General features: G+C 44.1%; 1 protein-coding gene across 13 annotated transcripts in view; it reads left to right on the top strand.

Moving 5' to 3' along the window:
• Positions 1–22,524, top strand: part of akap9 (A kinase (PRKA) anchor protein 9) — a 332,810-nt gene that overhangs the window by 115,760 nt on the left and 194,526 nt on the right. For all 13 annotated transcript variants that reach the window (XR_005460747.1, XR_005460749.1, XR_005460744.1 and 10 more), the window contains 3 exons: positions 12,550–12,660; positions 13,146–13,258; positions 14,732–14,949. Coding sequence is in view for 1 of the 13 variants with exons in the window: in XM_038797918.1 (XP_038653846.1) it covers positions 12,550–12,660; positions 13,146–13,258; positions 14,732–14,949 (442 nt within the window). In the remaining 12 variants the exon portion in view is untranslated. The remainder of the gene's footprint in view (positions 1–12,549; positions 12,661–13,145; positions 13,259–14,731; positions 14,950–22,524) is intronic.

The raw sequence follows: 22,524 nt of genomic DNA, 5'->3' as shown, positions 1-22,524 counted from the left end.
TTGAGCATACAGTAATAATGTGTTAAACTGAGTCTAAAAGAATGAGAGATCTGAATGTGGGGCATCTAAAATGCTGAAAATATGCAGTGGACCTGTTAGCAATCATGCTTTGAGAAATTTTGTAAAAATTAGTTAAAATGACTTGCAGGATCAAATCAAATCAGGAGGGTGGGAGAACAGCTGGTAACAGTTGAGAGTCCAAACTTTACACTTGTAATTCAGTTTGTATTGTGAGGGTTGGACAGTGGTGGAGGTGTATCAAACAAATTGGATGAATGCTTGCTGAATATTTGCAAGCATAATCCTGACCTCTCCGTTTACCCTTCAATTCCTTCTACCTTCATTCTCTAGTTTCTCTGTATTACTCCAACTAAGCTCAACAAAAAATCAAGATCCAAAGCTCATCGGGCAGCACGCTGGCCTAGTGGTTAGCACAACCGCCTCACGGCGCTGAGGTCCCAGGTTCGATCCCGGCTCTGGGTCACTGTCCGTGTGGAGTTTGCACATTCTCCCTGTGTCTGCGTGGGTTTCGCCCCCACAACCCAAAAATGTGCAGAGTAGGTGGATTGGCCACGCTAAATTGCCCCTTAATAGAAAAAATAATTGGATAATCTAAATTTATAAAAAGAAAAAAAAGATCCAAAGCTCATCATTCTCTAGAACTGATTCCATCTTAGAACAGTTTTATATGCTTTATCTTCATAATGACCTTTCACAGATGATCGGGACGGCATTTCATCCAGCATTTTCACCACCTTTTGAACTTTAACGGTTTTAGGGAAATTGTACCCATCTCTGGCAGCAGCGTTCATACATATTTCTACTCTAATCATACAGATTCCTGCTTAGATTGTTTCTATCCAACCTAAATACTGTAAAAGCTTAATTCATAGTTTTTATGGTTTATCTGCTCTCAAGACTGTAATTTTCATACTGGATCTTTTATCCTCAGCTGAGGCATTCATTTGTTTAATCAATAGGCCTACCTATGAATTCCCTGCATTTCCAGGCATTCTGCTCTTACCATTCCTCTTTTCTCTAGCTCTCCTCTCATAGTGGTAACAGAGTGACCTTTATTTCCATATTCCACATCGAGGGCTAATTCCACTGTCGAGTATCTTTTTCATTTCCTCATCTCTCCAGCATCTTTGTTCATTCCAGCGCTACACCAACTTCTAAATAACTGTTATAGAATCATAGAATGGTTACAGCACAGAAGGAAGCTATTCAGCCCATTATGTCTGTGCTGGTCCTCTGAAGGAGTAGTTCACCTATTGCCATTCTTTTTAGCCATAAGCCTGCAACTTTTTCTTCCAGATATTGATCCATATCTCTTTTGAAAGCCTCATTTGACCCTGCCTCCACCACACTCTTGGGCAGTGTTTTCAGATCCTAACCACTCGCTGCATGAGAACGATTCTCCTCATGTTGCCATTGCTTCTTTTGTCAATTACCTTAAATTTGTATTCTGTGGTTCATGAGCCTTCCGCCAATGAGAGCAGTTATCTCCTTATCTGCACTGTCCAAATCCATCATCATTTTGTATACCTCTATCATATCTCCTCTTCTCCCAGAACAGTCCCCTTATCATTGGAACCATTTTGTGAATCTTTTCTGCACCCTTTCTAATGCCTTCACATCTTTCCTGAAGTAAAGTGCACAGAACTAGGTCCAGTACTTCAGATGGGGCTGAATCAGGTTTTATGCAGGTTTAACACAAGTTCCTTGCTTAACTCTAGGAGCATGATTATGTCCCTATTGATAAAGCCTAGAATTCTGCATGCTTTAATGGCTTTCGTAACCTGTCCTGCCATCTTCAGCATGTAAAGTTTATGAGTTTTGAGGCATAAAATCCTTCTAATTTAAAAAAAATTTAAAGTCTGAATTTCTAATTCCTATCACTGGGGCCCTCAGTTGTGCTTGACCTGCAAGGTATAAATAACTAGTATTTATGAATCAAGTAGAACTATTAAGCACAATTTTACGTATACTTCACAAAAAAAAAGTTTTTCATCTCTCATGATTCCAGGAACTTTTGTTGTCAGTACAGACAATGTTGCTCTTCTTTGGTTTTGAAGTAATAGAGTCATACCGCAGAAGCCATGGTATCACTGTGCCCAGGAGAATTACAATTTCTCAGATTTTATCCCCCAGTCTCCCATTCCTCATTCCTTTTTTGGAGATGGTCCAAAATTCACTCTACCTCTGGCCATAGAATACAAATCATCTCGTAGCACCCCACCTTTACAATAACCCCTGCTTTATGGGTCATAAACTGCAGAGGTTTACATTCCATCGCAAACAAGTGCACATTTCCTTCCAGCTACAGTAGGCCATAAATAAAGTCACATTCTCTTGTCGACATATCTTTTTTAAAAATAAATTTAAATTTACCAAATTCATTTTTTTTTCCAATTGAGGAGCAATTTAGCGTGGCAAATCCACCTACCATTCACATCTCTTGGCTCGTGGAGGTGAGATCCACGTAGACACGGGGAGAATGTGCAAACTCCACATGGACAGTGACCCGAGGCCTGGATTGAACCCGGGTACTCGGCGCGTGAGGCAGCAGTGCTAACCGCTGCGCCACCCTTGTCAACATATCTTTTTTTTTCTTTTAAAAAAAAAAATAAATTTAGAGTACCAAATTATTTTTTCCAATTAAGGGGCAATTTAGAGTGGCCAATCTACCTATCCTGCACATCTTTGGGTTATGGGAGTGAAACCCACGCAGACAGGGGGAGAATGTGCAAACTCCATACGGACAGTGACCCAGGGCCGGGATTCGAACCCGGGTCCTCAGCGCCGTAGGCAGCATATGCTAACCACTGTGCCACCGTGCTGCCCCCTTGTCAACATATCTTAACCCTAACCCCACACTAAAGGGATTAAAATCTTTTTTTTAATTGTTTTTAGAGTATCCAGTTATTTTTTTCCCCCCAATTAAGCAACAATTTACAATGGCCAATCCATCTTAAAAGAAAAAGAACAGTACAGCACAGAACAGGCCCTTCGGCCCTCGATGTTGTGCCGAGCAATGATCACCCTACTCAAACCCACGTATCCACCCTATACCCGTAACCCAACAACCCCCCCCTTAACCTTACTTTTTAGGACACTACGGGCAATTTAGCATGGCCAATCCACCTAACCCGCACATCTTTGGACTGTGGGAGGAAACCGGAGCACCCGGAGGAAACCCACGCACACACGGGGAGGACGTGCAGACTCCGCACAGACAGTGACCCAGCCGGGAATCGAACCTGGGACCCTGGAGCTGTGAAGCATTTATGCTAACCACCATGCTACCGTGTTGCCCTACGCTGCACATTTTTGGGTTGTGAGGATGGACCCACGCAGATACAGGGAGAATACGCAAATTCAACATGGACAGTGACCTGAGACCGGGATCGAACTTGGGTCCTCTGCACTGTGAGGCACTGCACCACCATGCTGCCCTAAAGTATTAAAGTCAACAAGTCAAAACCACTTCTGTTCAAAATATCGGAGAATAAAGGTCTCCTCTCCGGTACAGATCAATTAAAGCAATAAATGTTTTTTTAAACATAGTGTCATCATAAGTTCAGGCCGCTTTAGCTATTCCTTCAAACTGTTTTAAAAACAAACATCTAATTGTATTTTGCCCATTAAGACAGCTTCAGCTCAAGACTCAAATGAGCTCTGTCATGAAACAATAAAACAATTTTGTTTCTTCACAGATGACTGCTTTTCCCGTTTCCCCAACTACTTTGACTTTTAATTGCCCAATAAGTTAAAACTGAACCATTTAATTTTAAACTGTGGTTACAGAATAAAATCCATAGATATTAGATTCTAAAAATTAGTCGAATTATCAAAATCTTACAAATGCTTTGCAAAGAATACCCAGGTCTTTCTGCTTCTGCACCACCTTTAAAATTGCTCCCTTTATGAAACGCAAAATGAATCATTTCACAGTTTAATTTAATCTGCCACTTGTTTGCCCAGTCCACCAAACTATTTCCTTTTGAAGTTTTACACCATCCTCCTCCTGGTTCATAATAGTTACGAGTTTTGTATTATCCGCAAATTATGAAATTCTGTCCTGTACAACCAGGTCAAGGCCATTAATATGTATCGGGAAGATCAATGGTGCTGACACTGATCCCTGGGGAACTCGATTATAAACTTCCTTGCCGAAAAACAATTGTTCACCACTGTACTTACTGTAAAACCTCAGATACTTTTGACCAGTTCACTTACTCAAAGGTTTTACCTTTACTAATGAGGAGAGCAAATCACAGATTCAAGTTCAACATTATTTATTTTACTCACAATTTACCCATATACTACCCACAAATATAATCTAGAGGTACCCAAGATTGGTTTATACTATCCATAAGGATGGCTTGGTAGGTCGTGGATCTGATCTGTGAGCCCCTCAGGTTCGCCATCACAAAGGTGGTTCTCGTATGCTGTTTCTTCCTTCCTTCTCTGGTCAGTCATCTCCGATCACGCCTCTGCGTGGAGACTTTGCTGCTGATGTGCCTTGGGTGCCTGTTTTTATCCCCCTCCCTTCACGCCCTTTTGCCATTTTCTCTGGCTTTCTGCCAATGATGCCTCGGAGGGGGGTCTCAGCACCCAATGGTCAGGTTGATGATCATTTGAAAGGTCACCTGAGCCCGCCCCAGGTCTTCACCTCTGGTGGTGTGGGCTGCACGTTACCTGTTCCCATATAAGGTAACAGCAGAAACTCTGGGTGACAAAATGGCTGGCCCGATCTGGACTACTGGCAGTAGACTGTGCATATCAATAGCGTGTGATGATCTGATTGTTGATTGATGGGGCAGGTCCAGACATGTTCTGGCAGCTTGTCTGTTGGTTGTGTCTTCGAACTAGGCCAGTTTGAATTCCCCTGGTGTTGTGTGCTGGAGTGTCTGTGGCTTGACTTAAAGTGCCCAATTCTTTATAATTTAAAAACCCAATTTTAATCAGGCCCAAATAAAGGCCATGCTAGGTTACCACACCTGTCACTTAGCCAATTTCGTATCTATGTTGCTCCTGTCATTTTAATTCCATGTGTTCCAATTTTACTCCAGTCTGTTGCGCATCAGTTTATCAAATGACTTTTGGAAGTTTATGAACACCACAGCAACAGCATTATCCTCAATAATGCTCTCTATTTCCTCATCAAAAAAACTCAAGAAAGTTAGTTCAACATGATTTGCCCAGAACAAATTCATACCTGTTTTCACACCCATGACATTTCCATGTAGATCTGTATCAAATGTATCAACTGCTCATTACCTCTTTACTCTAAATGAACAAAGAACAAAGCAAGATTAAAAGATGAACATATGAAGGAAATAATGACCAACTCCCACACTGTATCCTCCACTGCACCCCCACCACACCTCTAAACCTGCGCCGACCATGTTCGGACCTCTAAACCTGCACCTAGCATGCTGCCTGTCTGAACTAAAATCCCCTACCCTTCCGAGGACCATATCCCTATGTTCCTATCCTATTCATGTATTTGTCAAGACGCCCCTTAAAAGTTGCTGTCGTCCCTACTTCCACTATCTCCCCCAGCAGTGAGTTCCAGGCTCCTACCACCCTCTGTGCATAAAAAAAACCTGCCTCGTACATCTTTAAATCTTGCCCCTCGTACCTTAAACTAATCCCCCTAGTGATTGACTCTTACACCCTGGGGAAAAAGCTTCTGACTATCCACTCTGTCCATACTTCTCAATATCTTGTAGACGTCTTATCAGGTCGCCACTCAACCTCCATTGTTCCAGTGAAAACAAACCAAGTTTTAAAAAATAAATTTAGAGTACCCAATTCAATTGTTCCTACTAAGGGGCAATTTAGCATGGCCAATCCACCTACCGTGCACATCTTTGGGTTATGGGATCACAACCCACGCAAACACGGGGAGAATGTGCAAGCTCCACACGGACAGTGACCCAGAGCCGGGATCGAACCTGGGACCTTGGTGTCATGAGACAGCAGTGCTAACCACTGTGCAAGGGAACAAACCAAGTTTCGCCAGCCTCTCCTTATAGCTAATGCCCTCCATACTAGGCAACATCCTGGTAAATCTTTTCTGTACCCCCCTCCAAAGCCTCCACATTCTTCTGGTAGTGTGGCGACCAGAATTACAATATATTCCAAGTGTGGCCTAACTAAGTTCTATAAAGCTGCAACATGACTTGCCAATTTTTTCAATGCCTCGGCCGATGAAGGAAAGCATGTCGTATGCTTTCTTAACTTCTCTACCTGGGTGCCACTTTCATTGATCTGTGAACCTGCATACCTAGATCCCTCTGCCTATCAATACTCTTAAGGGTTCTGCCATTTACTGTATACCTCCCATCTGTATTAGACCTTCCAAAATGCATTACATCACATTTGTCCAGATTAAACTCTCGTCTGCCATCTCTCCGCCCAAGTCTCCAACCGATCTATATCCTGCTGTATCCTCTGACGGTCTTCATCGCTATCCACAATTCCACCGACTTTTGTGTCGTCCGCAAACATACGAATCAAACCAGTTACGTTTTCCTCCAAATCATTATATATATATATATATATTACAAGCAGCAAGGGTCCCATCACTGATCCCTGAGGAACGCCACTAGTCACAGCCCTCAATCAGAAATGCACCCTTCCACTGCTACCCCCTGTCTTTTATGACCGAGCCAGTTCTGTATCCATCTTGCCAGCTTACCTCTGATCACTTCAATGAAAGTGGCACTCAGGTGGAGAAGGTAGTTAAGAAGGCATACGCCATGCTTGCCTTCATCAGCCGGGGCACTGAATTTTAAAATGAGCAAGTCATGTTGCAGCTTTATAGAACCTTGGTTAGGCTGCACTTGTACCTTTGTTACAGGTCTGCCATGAGAGACCTTGACAAAGGTCTTACTGAAGTCCATGTAGACACCATCCACTGCCCTACCGTCATCAATCGTCTTCGTCACTTCCTCAAAAAATTCGATCAAGTTAGTGAGACACAACCTCCCCTTCACAAAACCATGCTGCCTCTCATTAATACGTCCACTTATTTCCAAGTGGGAGTAAATCCTGTCTCGAAGAATCCTCTCCAATAATTTCCTTACCATTGATGTAAGGCTCACCAGCCTGTAATTACCTGGATTATCCTTGCTACTGTTCTTAAACAAAGGAACGATATTGGCTATTTTCCAATCCTCTAGACCTCCCCTGTAGCCGGTGAGGATATAAAGATTTATCTCAAGGTTGCAGCAATTTCCTCCCTTGCCTATCTCAGTATTCTGGGGTATACCCCATTAGGCCCTGGAGACTTAGAACATAGAACATAGAACGATACAGCGCAGTACAGGCCCTTCGGCCCTCGATGTTGCACCGACATGGAAAAAATCTAAAGGCCATCTAACCTACACTATGCCCTTATCATCCATATGCTTATCCAATAAATTTTTAAATGCCCTCAATGTTGGCATGTTCACTACTGTTGCAGGTAGGGCATTCCACGGCCTCACCACTCTTTGCGTAAAAAACCCACCTCTGACCTCTGTCCTATATCTATTACCCCTCAATTTAAGGCTATGTCCCCTCGTGCTAGCCACCTCCATCCGCGGGAGAAGGCTCTCGCTGCCCACCCTATCTAACCCTCTGATCATTTTGTATGCCTCTATTAAGTCACCTCTTAACCTTCTTCTCTCTAACGAAAACAACCTCAAGTCCATCAGCCTTTCCTCATAAGATTTTCCCTCCATACCAGGCAACATCCTGGTAAATCTCCTCTGCACCCGTTCCAAAGCTTCCACGTCCTTCCTATAATGAGGCGACCAGAACTGTACGCAATACTCCAAATGCGGCCGTACTAGAGTTTTGTACAACTGCAACATGACCTCATGGCTCCGGAACTCAATCCCTCTACCAATAAAGGCCAACACACCATAGGCCTTCTTCACAACCCTATCAACCTGGGTGGCAACTTTCAGGGATCTATGTACATGGACACCGAGATCCCTCTGCTCATCTACACTACCAAGAATTTTACCATTAGCCAAATATTCCGCATTTCTGTTATTCTTTCCAAAGTGAATCACCTCACACTTCTCCACATTAAACTCCATTTGCCACCTCTCAGCCCAGCTCTGCAGCTTATCTATGTCCCTCTGTAACCTGCAACATCCTTCCGCACTGTCTACAACTCCACCGACTTTAGTGTCGTCTGCAAATTTACTCACCCATCCTTCTGCGCCCTCCTCTAGGTCATTTATAAAAATGACAAACAGCAACGGCCCCAGAACAGATCCTTGTGGTACGCCACTCGTAACTGAACTCCATTCTGAACATTTCCCATCAACTACCACTCTCTGTCTTCTTTCAACTAGCCAATTTCTGATCCACATCTCTAAATCACCCTCAATCCCCAGCCTCCGTATTTTCTGCAATAGACGACCGTGGGGAACCTTATCAAATGCTTTACTGAAATCCATGTACACCACATCAACTGCTCTACCCTCGTCTACCTGTTCAGTCACCTTCTCAAAGAACTCGATAAGGTTTGTGAGGCATGACCTACCCTTCACAAAACCATGCTGACTGTCCCTAATCATATTATTCCTATCTAGATGATTATAAATCGTATCTTTTATAATCCTCTCCAAGACTTTACCCACCACAGACGTTAGGCTCACCGGCCTATAGTTACCGGGGTTATCTCTACTCCCCTTCTTGAACAAAGGGACCACATTTGCTATCCTCCAGTCCTCTGGCACTATTCCTGTAGCCAATGATGACCTAAAAATCAAAGCCAAAGGCTCAGCAATCTCTTCCCTGGCTTCCCAGAGAATCCTAGGATAAATCCCATCCGGCCCCGGGGACTTATCTATTTTCACCTTGTCCAGAATTGCCAACACTTCTTCCCTACGCACCTCAATGCCATCTATTCTAATAGCCTGGGTCTCAGCATTCTCCTCCACAATATTATCTTTTTCTTGAGTGAATACTGACGAAAAGTATTCATTTAGTATCTCGCTTATCTCCTCAGCCTCCACACACAACTTCCCACCACTGTCCTTGACTGGCCCTACTCTTACCCTAGTCATTCTTTTATTCCTGACATACCTATAGAAAGCTTTTGGGTTTTCCTTGATCCTACCTGCCAAAGACTTCTCATGTCCCCTCCTTGCTCGCCTCAGCTCTCTCTTTAGATCCTTCCTCGCTTCCTTGTAAATATCAAGCGCCCCAACTGAAACGTCACGCCTCATCTTCACATAGGCCTCCTTCTTCCTCTTAACAAGAGATTCCACTTCTTTGGTAAACCACGGTTCCCTCGCTCGACCCCTTCCTCCCTGCCTGACTGGTACGTACTTATCAAGAACATGCAATAGCTGTTCCTTGAACAAGCTCCACATATCCAGTGTGCCCAACCCTTGTCTACCTTAATGTTTTTCAAGACCCCCAATACCTCCTCCTTTTTGATCTCAACATGACCCAGACTATCTACACCCCCTTCCCCAGTCTCATCATCCATGAAATCCTTCTCTTTAGTGAATACTGACGCAAAGTATTCATTTAATTTCTCGCCAATTTCCTCAGGCTCCACGCATAGATTCCCCCCCCCCCCCCCCCCCCCCGGGTCCTTCAGTGGGCTACCCTCTTGCTCTTTACATATGAATAAAAAGACTTGGGATTTTCCTTAATCGTGCCGGCCAATGACTTTTCATAACCCCTTTTAGCCCTCTTGACTCCTTGCTTCCGTTTCTTTCTACTTTCCCTTGTATTCCACACTTGCTTTGAGTGTTCCCAGCCTCCAAGCCATGACAAATGTTTATTTTTGAATTGGCTCACAATGTCTCTCATTATCCAAAGTTCCTGAAATTTGCCATACTTATCCTTCATCCTTACAGGAACAGTCTGGCCCTCAATTCCTATCCACTTTCACTTGAAAGCCTCCCACATGCCAGATGTTGATTTGCCCTCAAACATTGCCCCCAATCTACATTCTTCAGTTCCTGCCTAATATTGTTGTAATAAGCCTTCTCCCAATTTAGCACCTTCACCTGAGGACTATCTTTATCCATCAGTATCTTAAAGCTTACTGAACTGTGGTCACTGTTCCCGAACTGCTCCACTACTGAAATACGACCTGGCTGGCCTCATTCCCCAATACCAGGTCCAGCACGGCTCCTTCCCTAGTTGGACTATCTAGTGGGTGGCATGGTAGCCACAATGGTTAGCATTATTGCTTCACAGCGCCAGGTTCCCCGATTCGATTCCTGGCCTGGATCACTTTCTGTGCATAGTCTGCGTGTTCTCCCCTTGTCTGCGTGGGTTTCCTCTGAGTGCTCCAGTTTCCAGCCACAAGTCCAGAAAGACATGCTGTTAGGTGAATTGAACGTTATGAATTCTTCCTCCGTGTACCCGAACAAGCGCCGGAGTGTGGCGACTAGGGAATTTTCACAGTAACTTCATTGCAGTGTTAATGTAAGATGATTACATACTGTTTCAAGAAGCTGTCCTGGATGCTTCTTACAAATTCTGTCCCATCCACACCCCTAGCACTAAGTTATTCCCAGTCAGTATAGGAGAAGTTAAAATCACCCCCCACAACTACCCTGTGACTATTACACCTTGCCAAAATCTGCCTACATATCTGTCCCCTATCTCCCACTGGCTGTCGGGAGGCCAGTAAACCCCCAATATTGTGACTACATCCTTCCTATTCCTGATCTCTACCCATATTGCCTCGTTGTATGAGCCCTCCAAAGTGTCCTCCCGCAGTACAACTGTGATATTCTCCTTAACTAATAGTGCAACTCCCCCACTCCTTCTACAGCCCCCTCTATCTGACCTGGAACGTCTGTATCCTGGACCGTTAAGCTGCCCATCCTGTCCTTCCCTTAACCAAGTATCTGTAATGGCAACAACATCATAGTTCCAAGTACTAATCCAAGCTCTAAATTCATCTGCCTTACCTGTTACACTTCTCGCATTGAAACAAATGCGCTTCAGTCCACCAGACCGTCTTTGATCAGCAACTACACCCTGCCTGCTCTTCCTTTGAGTCTTACTGGCCCTACTCTCTAGTTCTCCTTCAGTTAACTCACCTTTGCTTTGGTTCCCACCCCTCCTGCCAAACTAGTTTGAATCCATCCATGTGACACTAGCAAACCTCTCAGCCAGAATATTTATGCGCCTCCAGTTTGCAACCTGGCCTTGTGCAGGTCCCAACTGCCTGGAAGAGATCCCAATGGTCCAGATATTTGAAACCCTCCCTCCTACACCAGTTGTTTAGCCACGTGTTGAGCTGTACAATCTTCTTCTTTTGAGCCTCACTGGCATGTGGCACAGGGGGTAATCCTGAGATAACCCTAGAGGTTTTCTTTTTAACTTTCTACTCATCTCCCTAAACTGCTGTTGCAGGACCATTTCACTCTTCCTACCGATGTTGTTAGTACCAATATGCGCCACGATCTCTAGCTGTTCACCCTCTACCTTCAGAATGCTTTCTGTCCGTTCATAAACATCCTGGCACCAGGGAGGCAACATACCATCCTGGAGTCTCTTTCATGTCCACAGAAGCGCCCGTCTGTGCCCCTTACTATAGAGTCCCCTATAACTATTGCTCTAGTGCTCTTTGTCCCTCCCTGCTTAACAACAGAGCCAGCCATGGTGCCACTGTCCTGACTGCTGCTGTTGTTATCCCCTGATAGGCCACACCCCCTCAACAATACCCAAAACGGTATATTGTTAGAGAGGGGGGCAACCACAGGGGATTCCCGCACTGACTATCTGCCCCTTCTCGTGGTCACCCATCTATCTGCCTGCACCTTTGGTGTCACCACATCACTAAAACTCCTGTCTGTGACGCTTTGCGCCAGCTTTATACTCCTAAATGCATCCAACTGCTGCTCCAACCTATCCATGCAGTCTGTGAGGAGCTACAATTGGGCACCCAAAACAGCAATTTCATGGAATCATGGAATGATTGCAGTACAAAGGAAAGCCATTCAACCTACTATGCCCATGCTAGCGCTCTGCAGAAGCAGCTCAGTTAATCCCGTGCCTCAGCTGTTTCCCTGCAGCCCTGTAAACTATTTTGCTTCAGGTACCTATCCAATCCCCTTTTGAAAACCCTGCTTTTCTCTGCCTCCACCATGTTCTCAAATGCATTCCAGATCTTGACATTCGCTGCATATCAGTGTTCCCCCATTTTGCATTTGGTTCTTTTGTCAATCAATTGGTGACCTCTGGTTCCCGACCTCACACCAATGGGAACAGTATGTCTCTCCACTCTGTTGAGACTACTCACAATTTTGAACACTTCATAAAATCTCTTGACAACCACACTTCCCCAAACTCAGCAAATGCTAAAATAGACTTTTAGATACATTTCTTTCCCTTTTGACCCTATTTCTGGTTTTGAATGCACAACATTTTACTGAATCAATATAATTCTACATTAGAATGTTACTTTTGTGTGTTGCATGTTATCTTATAAATTAACATTTCAATGTTTACAAATTTGTTTTACAATTGGAAGGATTTTTAGATCTTTTTTTTTAATAACAGAATGATTCTGTTTGTAATGAGAAACTGTTATTGGAAGATGAAAGAATGTTTGCAACTGGAAAGGAAGGACTCATTCAGGGAATCCACAACAGAAGTACACAGACAGAGACGGTAAATTGAGCTTGTACCTGTGTAGGATTGTTCCTGCAGTTTGGCTTAATTTTTAATTATTGCCTCTAATTAAATTTTACTTGTATTGATTTGTTAATGAACTATATAACATTTGTTGGACGGCTGCACTTATTGGTTCCAACAGCTATAGGTGTGGCATCGTTTACAGCATTAATTGATGAAGCCTTTTGTTGTCATAGCAACATCCAAGAGGGATTTACCTGTACGCTGTTTGTTTTGCCAGGCCAAATGTAATGCATAGGTCTTAAATTTGCAATTCAAATTGAAAAGAAGTACTTAAGATCATGTTGTTTGCTATATGTATCAGCATACATTGGAGCTGATAAATTCAACATGTAAAGTTGCTTTAGTCCTGAGTTTTTAAAAGTAAATTAAACTCTACGTCCGGGAAAGGACATTTTAAAAGTACAATGACAGGATTTTTGTCATTTGTTAACTTGTTACCAATTCGCAACTTGGCACAGAGTGAATCAGAAGCCCAGCCCAAATCCCAAGAGCATTCTGGTGAGGCCAACAGCATACCATCAAATGAAGAAAAATCTGAAGAAGCAAATGAAGGTGACCTCACAGAACAAAGGTTAGAATGATGTACCAATTTTCTTTGCAAGTTTGAATGTTTTAATAGCATGAATTAACTGAGCATTATTTGTATTTTTCTTTCCTGACTTGAATTTTAAGGTTCATTGTGTGAGTCCTTGGTTTTAAAAAAAAATTGATTTTCTAAAAACGCACATTAATAAATCCATTAATTATAGGATCTTTGGAGGATGTTTTATTTTCCAGTACAATTTGTTAATAATACATGGTATGAAACTGGAGAGTAGTGGTTGCTTGAATTACCTAAGACAACTACATTCTTTCTTCTTGGCCACCAAACCAGACTTCTCCCTCAAAGACCCCATTGCTTTAACTTCGATATTGCATATTAACAACCCTATCCTTCTTCAAAGTTTCTCCTCCATTATCTAATTTAGTGAGGCTACCCCACCTTGTTCCAATTGTTCCAATCTTGCCTGTCCAACTGTCGACAGAATCTGATGCAATAGCTTATTTTCTCACTCTGCATCTTTATCACGATACATACTATCCTTGATCCATTTCTGTTTTTCACTTCCTTGCTGCTTAGAAAATCATTGAAAACTCAACATGATGTCATCCTGTTCTTCCTCACCACTGCTACTTCCAACCTGTTGCTATCTCTGTTACTAAACAGCTTATCTCGCATTTGGTCTTCCTCGAAATGCATATTGTCAAAATTAAAGCCATTGTCTTTGGCCTCAGCTACGAACACACTTCTATAGCCACTGATTTCATCTTTCAACCCGGCCACTGTTAAGATTGATCCAGACTTAGCAACCACAGTTTTCTCTTTGACGATGAACTTCCAAACCCATACACTCTCCATCATGAAGACTTTCTACTTCACCTAACTACTATCACTGCCTCAACCTCTGAGCTTCTGCTGTTAAGATCCTCATCCATGTCTTTGTAGCCCCTAGGCTTCATAATTCCAATTATCTCCTGGCTGGCAAGCCATCCTCCACCCTCTATAAACTTGGACTTATGCAAAATCTTGCTGCTTGCATCCTAACTCTCAGTAATTCCTGCCCATTTTTCAACTCTGTTCGCTTCGTCGGCTCTCAGCCCAGTAACACATTGGGTTGAAAATTCTTATCGTTTTGTTCAAACTCTCCATGCAATGTTCTCCTTTATCTGTAACTTCCTCTAGCCTTACAACCCGATGAGAAATCTATGTTTCTGCAACGCTGGCCTTGTTCATGCTCCAGTTTCTTCATGACTTATTTGACAAAGCTTTTTGTCACCTGTCTGAAGTTGGCTTGGTGTCAGATGTTGTCTTATATGCTCTGTTGAAGTACCTTGAATTTTTTTAACACGTTAGAGACATTGCACAAGTACAAGTTGTATTTAAATTCAGTTTGGAAACCAGGTAAAATATCACTTAATATTTGATATTTCCATCTGATACAACTGTTAATCTTCTAGCTTAAAATACTCCTGTGCTAAAAATTTTAAACTTATATTGAAATAGTTTACAAAAGACCAATGAGAGACTCTTGAAAGTATTGTCAGAAGTGGTTAAGACGACAGCGGCTGCAGAAGAAACTATAAGTAAGCATGTTTCAGCCTTCCTGGAGAGATCAATCAAAGGACAGCCTCCTTTAAGAACACTTTTGTGGGATCAAGACACACAAGAGCCCATTGAGGCACTGCAACATTTTGAATTCCAGAGCCATGGAGCTGTAGAAGGTAGGTCTCTGTTGACAGTTAGTTATTTACTATTATAATTAGATAAGCGTAACTTACAAATGGCTGACATTGTTTAAATGTGAGGCATAATTTAACATTGGAATAAGGAGAAAACTATATTTTTTAACTTTCCTTGCATTGTTACTTTCTTGTGCGTTGACCTAGTCTATGGCTAGTTAGAGACTTGAACTCAGCTCAATCCTCTCCTCACTGGACAGACTGACACACCAGAAATTTGAACATGGAGCTTTTTAGCTCAGTATAATCCATTGTACATTGGCCAACGTAGAAGAATTTAAGGAAAGAGATCCATAGTGAATGGGCTAACATGGATAGAGGCTTTCTCTCTGAAGGTGGCAGAGAGAAGCGTTGGGCGAGGGGGTTGAAAAACAAGAGGTTCAGATACACCTAGAGCTAAACAAGGAATAATGCCATGGTTGAATTTATAGATACGGATTTTGGATTAATTGTATTGGGCATTATGTAGCCAATTAGGTAAAAACTGAGGCAATAATAATAATAACCTTTTATTGTCACAAGTATGAAATTACTATGAAAAGCCCCTAGTCGCCACATTCCGTTGCCTGTTCGGGTAAGCTGGTCCGGGAATTGAACCCGCGCTGCTAGATAGATAGAACAGTACAGCACAGAACAGGCCCTTCGGCCCTCGATGTTGTGCCGAGCAATGATCACTCTACTCAAACCCACGTATCCACCCTATATCCGTAACCCAACAACCCCCCCCCTTAACCTTACTTTTTAGGACACTACGGGCAATTTAGCATGGCCAATCCACCTAACCCGCACATCTTTGGACTGTGGGAGGAAACCGGAGCACCCGGAGGAAACCCACGCACACACGGGGAGGACGTGCAGACTCCGCACAGACAGTGACCCAGCCGGGAATCGAACCTGGGACCCTGGAGCTGTGAAGCATTTATGCTAACCACCATGCTACCGTGCTGGCCTTGTTCTACATCACAAACCAGCTGTCCAGCCCACTGAGCTAAACCAAGTGGAACAGAGTGTTGTACAAAGCAGGAAGTTCATGATAAGTCTGAATTCATATTTTATTACACTCCAGAGGCCATTAAGCATGATGTTGAAACAGTTGATCTTGAATGTAATATAAACATGAATGAATGTTTTGGTAAGGGTGAAGAAAAATGATTGAACCAAACTTCTGAGAGCATTACCAGAGAATGAGTGCACACCATACCCCATTGAATAATAAATCTATCAGGTCCAGGTATGCAATTTTAGCAGCAGCTGTTGGTCGCTCTGAAATGTAAACAGAATAGCCATCAAACCCTGGAGGTGAATCTATACTCCTACACCCTGCCTCCAGGTGATGCTTCTCAATAGCTGCTTTTCCTAATTTGAATTCCTACCTGGCTACGTGATGGACATCTGGCTTATTGTGATATTATAGCCTGTAACTACTGACCTTCAGTGCATCGTACTCCAAATATCCGTTGGGGGACTCAAATAAAAGCAAAATGCTGGAAATCTGAAATAAAAACAGAAAATGCTGGATAAACTCAGCAGATCTGGCAGCATTCTGGAGAGAAACAAAGTTAGATGCAATCAGAGATGCTGAGTTTATCCAGCATTTTCTGTTTTTTAATTCCGAGTACCCAAATATTTTTTTCCAATTAAGGGGCAATTTATTGAGGCCAATCCACCTACCGGCACATCTTTGGCTTGTCCATGCAGACACGGGGTTAATGTGCAAACTCCACACAGGCAGTGACCCGGGGCCGGGATTGAACCGGGTCCCCAGCGCTGTAGGCAGCAGTGCTAATCACTGTGCCACGCGCATTTTCTGCAGACACAATCTCAGACTAAAGGGACGATCCTTCAAAACAGAGATGAGGAGGAATTTTTTCAGCCAGAGGGCAGTGAATCTGTGGAACTCTTTGCCGCTGAATGCTGTGGAGGCCAAATCACTGAGTTTGGATTGGATTTGTTTATAGTCACGTGTACCGAAAAGAAAATACATAATAGAGCAACACAAGGTACACAATGCAAATACATAGACACGGGCATCGGGTGAAGCATACAGGACTGTTGTATTAATCAGGTCAGTCCATAAGAGGGTTGTTTAGGATCTTGGTAACAGCGAAGAAGAAGCTGTTTTTGAAGAGTGTCTTTAAGACCAAGATGGACAGGTTCTTGATTAATAAGGGGACCAGGGGTTATGGGGAGAAGGCAGGAGAATGGGGATGAGAAAAATATCAGCCATGTTTAAATGGTGGAGCAGACTCGATGGGCTCAGTGGCCTAATTCTGCTCCTACTGTTGGGGCATTGTCCTGCAATTGGAACCATCCAAAAGTAGGAAATACATTACAAACCTCGGAGTAATACTTCACAGAAAAAGATAGAATTAACTCCGAGGAACAATAGGATTGACACTGTTGTTACAACATTATGGGAGTGCAAGGTCAGTTCCAGCTCCGCAGACTTCCCAAGACAGCCCAAACATAAGTGAATTAACCAATAATTTGTGTTTTCCTGAGATCCCTGACTGCTCCAGACACCAGATTTATCGGTAAAACGTCAGTAAACTGTTTATACCAAGATTAAAAGATAAACATATAAAGGAAATAACGACCAACTCCCACACAGTATTATAATAATAATAACAATAATAATAATCATCTTTTATTGTCACAAGTATGAAGTTACTGTGAAAAGCCCCTAGTCGCCACATTCCGGGGCCTGTTCGGGGAGGCTGGTATGGGAATTGAGCCCGTGCTGCTGGCCTTGTTCTGCACTCCAAACCAGCTGTCTAGACCACTGAGCTAAACCAGCCCTTATCCTCCACTGCACCCCCCCCCGGCCCTGCCTGTTGTGCCACCCGGCCCTGCCTGTTGTGCCCCCCGGCCCTGCCTGTTGTGCCCCCCCCCCCGGCCCTGCCTGTTGTGCCCCCCCCCCCCCCCCCCCCCCCCCGCCCTGCCTGTTGTGCCCCCCCCGGCCCTGCCTGTTGTGCCCCCCCCCCGGCCCTGCTTGTTGTGCCCCCCCCCCCCCCGGCCCTGCCTGTTGTGCCCCCCCCCCGCCCTGCCTGTTGTGTGCCCCGGTCCCGCCCGTTGTGCTGTCATAGTCTTTTCAGATCACGTGCCGCACTATGCAGATGTGAGGCTTGAGGCAGGCTGGGCACAGAGACCAGAGTGGAGACTTGATTTGTGGTTACTCGCAGATAATGGGTTGTGCGACAAGGTGCTATTGGCCATAAAGAATTACGTGGAATTTAATCATAATAAGGAAGTCTCTGTGGCTACATTTTGGGAGGTATCGAAGGCAGTGATTCGGGAAATGATTTATTTTAAGGCCCATAGGGATAAGAAGGAGAGGCAGAGGTTACTAGAGGGTATTGTGGAGGTCGACCATAGGTTTTCAGCAGACTCAAACACGGAGATTCTGAAGGAGCAGAAGGAGCCCCCACCCAGGACCGGGCCGCTGCAGGTGATAGTGTCACTGGATGCGGAGAAGGCCTTTGACCGAGTTGAGTGGAGGTATTTGTTTGAAGCCTTGCAGAAGTTTGGGTTTGGTCAACATTTTGGCATTGGTACGCTTACTCTATGCATCCCCCCACGGCGAGTGTGCGAATGAATGGGGTGGATTCAAAGGATTTTAGGCTGCATAGGGAAATGAGGCAGGGGTGCCCTTTGTAGCCGCTATTGTTTGCATTCTGGGCATCGGGGGATTGTATGGGGGGGGGGGGGGGGGGGTAAGGAGCATAGGGTGTTGTTTTATATCGATGACTTACTTCTAGATGTGATGGACCTGTTGGAGAGTATGGGAAGAATTATGTACTTGTAGGAGAAATTCGGGGCTTTCTCTGGGTACAAATTGAATGTGGGAAAGAGAGGTCATCCTGGTGAATGACTTGGGGAGGAGTACGAGTCTTGGGGCTTTACCATTTAGGGTTGCTAAGGTTAGGTTCTGGTATTTGGGGATTCAGGTTGTGCATGATTGGGTAATGATGCACAGGTGGAACTTAATGAGGCATGTGTGTGTGTGTGGGGAAGATCCTTACGTGTGTTGGGAAATAAATGGCATTTATGAACAGGATCAAGGGCAGGTGGGAAATGTGATGTCCTCATTTGCAAGGATGAGTCTCATTCAATTTAAGGTGGTGCATCGGGTACATATGACACGGGCCTGGATGAGGGCGTTCTTCCCTGGGGTGGAGGCTTGCAGTGGGAGGTGTGGGTGGGGGCAGGCGAACCAAGTCCATATATTCTGGGGGTGAGTGTTATTTTGGGAAGCAGTGTTAAAGGCTCTGTTGGAGATAGGGGGGTTCGAAAGAGCACCGTGCCCCTCGGAGCTGCTGGGACTGCAGGACGGGAAGGAGACCGATGTGGTGGCCTTTGCCTCTCTGATTGCCCAGTGAAGGATTTTTCTGAACTGGCGCTCGCCAACACCACAGTAGGTGGGTGGGGAACCTGCATGAATTTTTGAGCCTGGAGAAGGTTATGTTAGCCCTGCCAGGGTTAGAGTTAGCGGTGGGACCCGTTCCTATCCATTTTCAAAGATCTGTTAGTCGCCGGGGGAGGGGGGCTTTAAGGGTAAAAATGTTACAAACTATGTGTAATGATTGTGTTTGTAGGTGGTTTTTGCAACCCAATCCTGTTTGAGTTTGGGATAAAATACATATTTTTTTAAATGACTATGTTTTGGGAAGTTTACATGTACGGAGAAATGTAGGGAGGATAAGAAGGCAGTAAACTCAGGCGAGAGCACGTTGACATATCAATTCTGTGTTCGCTGATCTACGCTAGCTCAGGTTAAATAATGTCCCGATTTTCATGCTAGTTTTCAAATCCCTCCATGCCCTGGATCCTCCCTTTCTCGGCATTGTCTTCCAACTGCAATCCTCCCAAAATATCTGCGCTCCTCTAATTATGCCCTGGTGAACATCCCTGAATTGAATTGTTCCACTGTCAGTGGCTCTGACTTTTGCTCTCTAAATCCCAAATTCTGAAATTCCCTCCCTGAGTACCTCCATCCCCTCTCTTTCCTTTTCATTCATTAAATCTGACCCTTTGACCAAAGTTGGTCATCTACCCATATATCTCCTTATGTGGCTTGGAGTCATATTTTGCATTATAATTTCTATGTGAAGTGTCTTGGGATGTTGTATTACATGAAAAGGGCAAGTAAGACTAAGTTGGTATATTGAAATTCTGGATTGTTGATGAAGCATTCTTCAAAAACCATCAGAGTATCAGATGACACATTCCTTCTTCCTCCTTCTCACAATTAGCTTGTAATAATCAGCCTTCAGGCTCTTCCATTCATGAATGTAATCCATTTGATGCATAATAATTAATACCAGGCACTACTATAAGATTGAGCTTGTTTTTATTTCAAAACTAGTTCAGTCTTGTAGTTAGTAATTATTTGTAAATACATGTACTTTTGTAAAATTGAAGTTTAGGAGTATTATGATTAACAACATAGTAGTTGGTCATTTAGCTTCTCAAGTTTGTCCTCCCTTTCAGTGTGGCCATTGCTGATATGTACTTTAATGGTATCTACGAGGCTTCTCTTGTCTAGCAAAAATCTATCAAATTCAGTCTTAAAAATTTTGATTGACTCAATCCATCCATGCACTCTTTAGGAGGAGCAATTTTCCTCAACTCTTTGTGTGGAAACATCATTTCTCTCGGGACTTCGGTGGCGGTATGTGAGAGGAAGGTTGCACATTTGGTAGCTCCAACAAGGATCTGCATTTTTTAGACCTTTTTACCTGTTTATTAGGGAGATTTCTGCAGGAAAACATTCTGGTTCGGTACTACAGGATCCCCACACTGAATACATGCCAAAAAGGAAAGGGAAAGTGTGGCCATCTAAAATGGCTGCCCGCCAAGAATGATGGGAATTGTGGCCAGGTTTCGGACACCGACAAGCTGCAGCTTGTATCTGCAAATGGCAGCCCAGAAGTATGCAGGAATTCACACCTACAAATGGGCCACTCGAGGCGATTAAAGTAACAATGGGACCATCAGGTCCATCGCATCATCTTCCAGACTAGGCGGCACCAAGCTCCTACTCGGAGCCCTCCCAGGATTGGCCACTGAGTGCCCATCCCAAAAGTGATGTGTCAGCCCCTGATTGGATGTGACCAATCAGAGGGTGGAGCCCTGAGGAATTGATTGTCAGTAACCCAGAAACTACACACTAAAGGGGCAGGGAAAACTCAAGCCAGTTAAAAGACCAATGCAGAATGATTTCTGTCTCTTTTGGGACTGGCCTGTGCCCACAACAATCGCAGCATAACGATCAGCCAAGTCAAGACCCACGTTCGCTACCTGAGAGAGACTAGCTGCAGCCGAGACGAACCTGATGATTTGCAGCCGACACACGTGGGGACTCAGATAAAGGCCTTACCTACCTGCACAGAGCCAGTCATCTAGAAGTTAAGTAAAGGTCATCTTAGTTGATAGGTGTAGTTTAACGCGTAGCCACGTGTACCATTGCACAGAGAGATAAGTCTTGTGTTTAATAATAAACTGTCTTTTGAACTAACATACTAGTTGTGTGGTCATTTGGTCAATACAAGAATCATACTCGCTGCTTATGGTTTGTAAATAAAGGTAGCAACGAAAGGAAACAAGAAATCCAAAATGGACAGTTCTTTGGTGGACTCAGAGGCCTCATATAACTCCTGCAGACAAAATGGGAGACAGCAAAGATGCAGGTGTCAGCAGCACAGATTACAGTGGACATGCTGTCGAAGGGGTTTACTATGCATTTTGAAAGGCAGTGGAAGTCAGTCTCTGAGAGATTGTGTAAGTTGATTGAGGAGACACTGGGCCCTGTGTGGCTGGAGCTTGATAAAACCGTTGAGGCAGTGAAGAAACATGGTGAAGTGCTGAAGGGAGGAGGAGAAGGCGCCGACGAGGCATAGTGAGCAGCTTGTGTCATTAGAAGTCGAGATGGCATTGGCGGCCAATGAGCATTAACGGTTGAAGGCAAACGTCAAAACCTGGAACATCAGTCTCCGAGGGGTGGAGGGCCCGAATCCCATCGTAAATCAAGCACAGATGTTTTGGAAGATGGCTGGTGACGGTGGACAAGGCCCACCTGATGCTTCGAGAGAAACCACGACCGAACGATTGAGCCGCCTCGTGTGGGTATTGTTTGATTTAACAGTTTTGGGGATAAGGAGAAGATCCTGAAGTGGACCAAGGAGCACCGCAATATGAAGTGGGCAGGAAGCCTCGTATGGATCTATCTAGACATGGGGCAGAGTTGGGGAGGAAGCAGGAGGCCTTTAACAAGGTGAATGCTGTCCTCTACTAGATGGGAGGTTGTTTTAGGGTGGTGCAGCCGGCAAGGTTGCAGGTCACAAATGAGGCCAATGACTCTTACTTCGAGACACCAGAAGAGGTGGAAGACTTTGTTAACCAGCATGAACTTGGGTCTAACTGAACAGAATGTGATGTATGGAGGGTTTCTTTCCGATTTATTTGTAGTTGTTGCTGTCTTGGGGGTAGGGGGGTGTTTCTTGCTATGAGGACTAGTTTAACTTTGGGCGAGGTTGACGTCCTTTTTCTTTGGCCTGG

The sequence above is a fragment of the Scyliorhinus canicula genome, chromosome 5 (assembly GCF_902713615.1).
Source record: "Scyliorhinus canicula chromosome 5, sScyCan1.1, whole genome shotgun sequence".
Taxonomy (NCBI): Eukaryota; Metazoa; Chordata; class Chondrichthyes; order Carcharhiniformes; family Scyliorhinidae; genus Scyliorhinus; species Scyliorhinus canicula.
This window is presented reverse-complemented; position numbering and strand designations above follow the sequence as displayed.